The sequence below is a fragment of the Salmo trutta genome, unplaced genomic scaffold (genome assembly GCF_901001165.1).
Source record: "Salmo trutta unplaced genomic scaffold, fSalTru1.1, whole genome shotgun sequence".
Taxonomy (NCBI): domain Eukaryota; kingdom Metazoa; phylum Chordata; class Actinopteri; order Salmoniformes; family Salmonidae; genus Salmo; species Salmo trutta.
In genome coordinates this window covers 3,172,003-3,175,684 of record NW_021822941.1, presented here as the reverse complement: position 1 = coordinate 3,175,684, position 3,682 = coordinate 3,172,003, and the positions used below count along the sequence as shown (strand labels likewise).

The window sequence follows — 3,682 nt, the reverse complement described above, 5'->3', positions numbered from 1 at the left end:
CAACAACAAACCCCTTTATTAAAAAATGTTTCAAAATACAAAGAATGAACAGATGATTATAATAATACATGGACTAATAATGGAAACTCTTCAAGATAAAGAATCTAAGAGACACTAAATAAGATAAAGAATCTAAGAGACACTAAATAAGATAAAGAATCTAAGAGACACTAAATAAGATAAAGAATCTAAGAGACACTAAATAAGATAAAGAATCTGAGAGACACTAAATAAGATAAAGAATCTAAGAGACACTAAATAAGATAAAGAATCTAAGACACTAAATAAGATAAAGAATCTAAGAATCATACCCCATGTTACCCAAAACCCCATGTTACCCAGAACCCCATGTTACCCAGAACCCCATGTTACCCAGAACCCCATTTTACCCAGAACCCCATTTTACAAAGAACCCCATGTTACCCAGAACCCCATGTTACCCAAAACCCCATGTTACCCAGAACCCCATGTTACCCAGAACCCAATTTTACCCAGAACCCCATGTTACAAAGAACCCCATGTTACCCAGAACCCCATGTTACCCAGAACCCCATGTTACCCAGAACCCCATGTTACAAAGAACCCCATGTTACCCAGAACCCCATGTTGCCCAGAACCCCATGTTACCCAGAACCCCATGTTACCCAGAACCCCATGTTTCTCTGGTGGTAAAAACCAAACTAAAAGGAATAATGGTGGTTACAGTCACTCCTTTTAGATTTCTTCCAAGGTTCTAGAAAGATGAACTAATTCTGAACTTGTTATTAAAATTAGAACCACTTCAGGTTTGTCACCACATTTTAAACACCAGTCCACTGCTGACCATCCATTTAAAACACAAAACTGACCTAAGATCAGCATGTAGGGTCAGCTTCATTATACTCCTACTCCGTCCCCTGGGCTGCTCTCTCCTCTCCCGGTCCAGCTTCAGCTCTGGAGCTCAGAGAGACCATCTCCATGGCATTGACATAAAGATCCATGCTGCTCACCCTGTTCACTCTCTTCTGCCTCCTGGTGGGCTAGGGAGACACAACACCAACAGTCAGACAATTACTCTCTAGTATCTCCATTCTCTCTCCCTCCCTCTCCCTCTAGTTGAAATGACTTGTAACGTCTGAGTAAATGTCTTTACCTTGTAGTACAGGTAGGAGGTGGTGATGCCTGTCAGTAGGATCAGCAGCACTACAACGTGTCTGATGATGAAGGCTGGCAGAGGAGAGGCTGAAAAAGAAACACCTTTGATGAAGGGACTGATCATCATCACATAGATCTGTGGGAAATCTGTCAATGACAAAGTTATAAGTCTGGTTCATGTTCAGTTACCTGTGATGGTGAGGGAGAGGAGCTCACTCTCAGAGGAGAAGTTATGAGAGAAAACATCATTGTCATAAATACATCTGTAGTTCTCTTGGTGGGAGTCATCTGCAGCAGGGAAGAGGAAGGCAGCAGAGTGATTGACAGCTGGCTGGGTCTGGGTTCTGTTGGAGCCGGTGAACGTGAGGAGGAAGGAGCCTCCTGGGTACTGTGGCTGAGTGGAGCAGGTGATGGTGAAGCTGTAGCCCCTGAACACCTCGGGCCCCTGGTGGCCCTTGGAGACCCCTCCCATTGAGTCAGTCAGGGAGATTTCAGGCTGGACCAGGAGATCTGTAACAATAAAAGAGAACAAGAAAAACCTCTTCAACTAGTTTCCTATAGATATGACAATAACATCAGCATGTAACAGTGCTAGCCACCCTCCCTCACAGGGCAACATGAGTAGTGGGCCTACAGTCACTGAGACAACATATGTTGATATCAGGCTTAAGCAGGACATCTGGAACAAGAGGAGAGAAAAAGAAAACGTAGCTCCTCAACTACTTTCCTCATTTAGATATGACAATAACATGACATGTGACAGTGGTAGTGAGTAGAGACGTTCACTGAGATAACACTCAAATACAAAAGCATTCTGGGATATTTAAGTTGTATTTGATTCCTACTTGACTGAGTGATCTATTTAGTAAAGCAGACTGACAAGCTAAACAGTCATCATGAGAGGTGCAGAGGAAGTTGTATGAATGAAGGAAATCAGTTGAATATAATTATAATATCTTGTTATTACCTGAGCAGATCACTGTGAATCCAGGACGGAGATAATAAATTTTGAAACACTCCCTCAGTGAAGACTCAGACCCAAAACAGGAAACTCTAAACCCTCTAGTGGTGTTTCCAGGTAGAACTGAAACAGTGGAGCCACAACCCAGCTGTCTACACACTACTGCAGCTACACGTGTCCTGGCCCAGTCTCCAGCTCCCACAGTCCTCCACTCTCCCTGGTCGTACCGCTCCACTCCACCAGCACAGCGACTGCCTCCTCCCACCAGCCTCACATCATCAGGCTCTGAGAAAAGAAAAGAGAGAGACAGTAATCTTACTATTTTCTCACTAAAACACACCTATATTGTCTCTCATATTCTTCACTCCAGGTGAGAAACAATGTTGATTGAGTGACAAACTGTTTCTTACCTGAGCAGGTGAGTCCAACAGCATTACCAGGTAGACAGGTGTTGTTTTCTCTGTCTGAGGTGTCACAGTCCAGGAGAAGGGACTCTTTGCCTTTACACTGGAACTCTTTATCCCAGGTCTGACCCTCACCTTCTCCATAGAGCCCCCCCTGTAGAGCTGCAGGAGCCCCACAGCCAAGCTCCCCACAGACTACCTCTGCATCCTGCCGGTCAAAGTCAGCTTCACACACTGAGGCCCAGGACTGATTGGACTTCACCTCCACTCTCCCAGAGCAGAGACCAGCTCCATCCACAAGCCTCACAGACTCTGGAGAAAAAGACTTGGTTGAACATTCAATCAGTTTTGTTGATGACACTGTCAAGGACTAAACACAAATATGTTGGATAAAAGATTGTAGTTTGCTGTGTTTGATACTGTAAGAGGTAGAAATGGGTTCTTAGTCACTCAGGATAGGGTTGGGAATAATGCAGGCAGGAGACAGGAATAAGTTCACTTCACTTTATAGAAAATAAACAGCTGGACATCCATCAGTCAGCTTCACTCCAGTACCATCTGAACTACAATGATCTGCCCATGAACATCTCCCATAAACCAATATGACAAACACAAATATAATGTTTAAATACATCTGACATCTCTCCCTCTATTTAAATGAAATAAAAACACATAAAACATGATACATGGTAATATTGTATAATGTATAAATAAATCTCTCAATATGACCAGTCTCTTACCTGAACAGGTCACATGATGATAATATTCACCATCACAGTCACCACGTCCTACTGTGATGTCACACTGTCTAATAGAAGACGCATCTCCACTACAACTAAATAGTGAGATTCCTCTTCCATCTTCAACCAGAGGTCTTCTAGATTCACATACAGGATTCCCACAGTCCAGATCTCTACATGCAACCTTAACCTCTCTCATCATGTCCCACCACCCAGTACATAGACCTGACCACTCTCCTCTGGAGAAGACTTCCACTGTCCCAGAACAGGAAGTGGTTCCATTCACCAGTCTGAATGAGAGTTCAGCTGTAAACAGCAGAGAGGAAAACACAGTGGTGAGGACAGATGATGACAGTGATTCTGTTATTCTAACAGCAGTAGTGCTTTGTGGTTGACAAGTATTAGTAGTTCCATAAAACACTACTTGTTATTGGGGTTTAGAA

At 43.3% G+C, this 3,682-nt stretch overlaps 1 protein-coding gene across 1 annotated transcript; it reads right to left on the bottom strand.

Moving 5' to 3' along the window:
• Positions 1-1,614: 1,614 nt before the first annotated feature.
• On the bottom strand, positions 1,615-3,438 carry LOC115187343 (scavenger receptor cysteine-rich type 1 protein M130-like). Its single transcript, XM_029746412.1, has 4 exons — positions 3,240-3,438; positions 2,506-2,811; positions 2,268-2,380; positions 1,615-1,644 (listed from the first exon to the last, which is right to left on the bottom strand). The coding sequence occupies exons 1-4, from the start codon at positions 3,436-3,438 to the stop codon at positions 1,615-1,617; spliced, it is 648 nt and encodes a 215-aa protein (XP_029602272.1).
• Between the last annotated feature and the right edge of the window lie 244 nt (positions 3,439-3,682).

What these genes read in the sequence shown, in the direction of transcription:
- LOC115187343 (XM_029746412.1), bottom strand. Translation starts at nt 3,438, where the DNA reads ATGAGAGAGGTTAAGGTTGCATGTAGAGATCTGGACTGTGGGAATCCT. An exon ending in TCATCATGTGACCTGTTCAG is followed by an intron (nt 2,812 to 3,239) that starts GTAAGAGACTGG and finishes CTTTTTCTCCAG; the next exon opens with AGTCTGTGAGGCTTGTGGAT. An exon ending in GAGACTGGGCCAGGACACGT is followed by an intron (nt 1,645 to 2,267) that starts GTAGCTGCAGTA and finishes TTATTGTTACAG; the next exon opens with ATCTCCTGGTCCAGCCTGAA.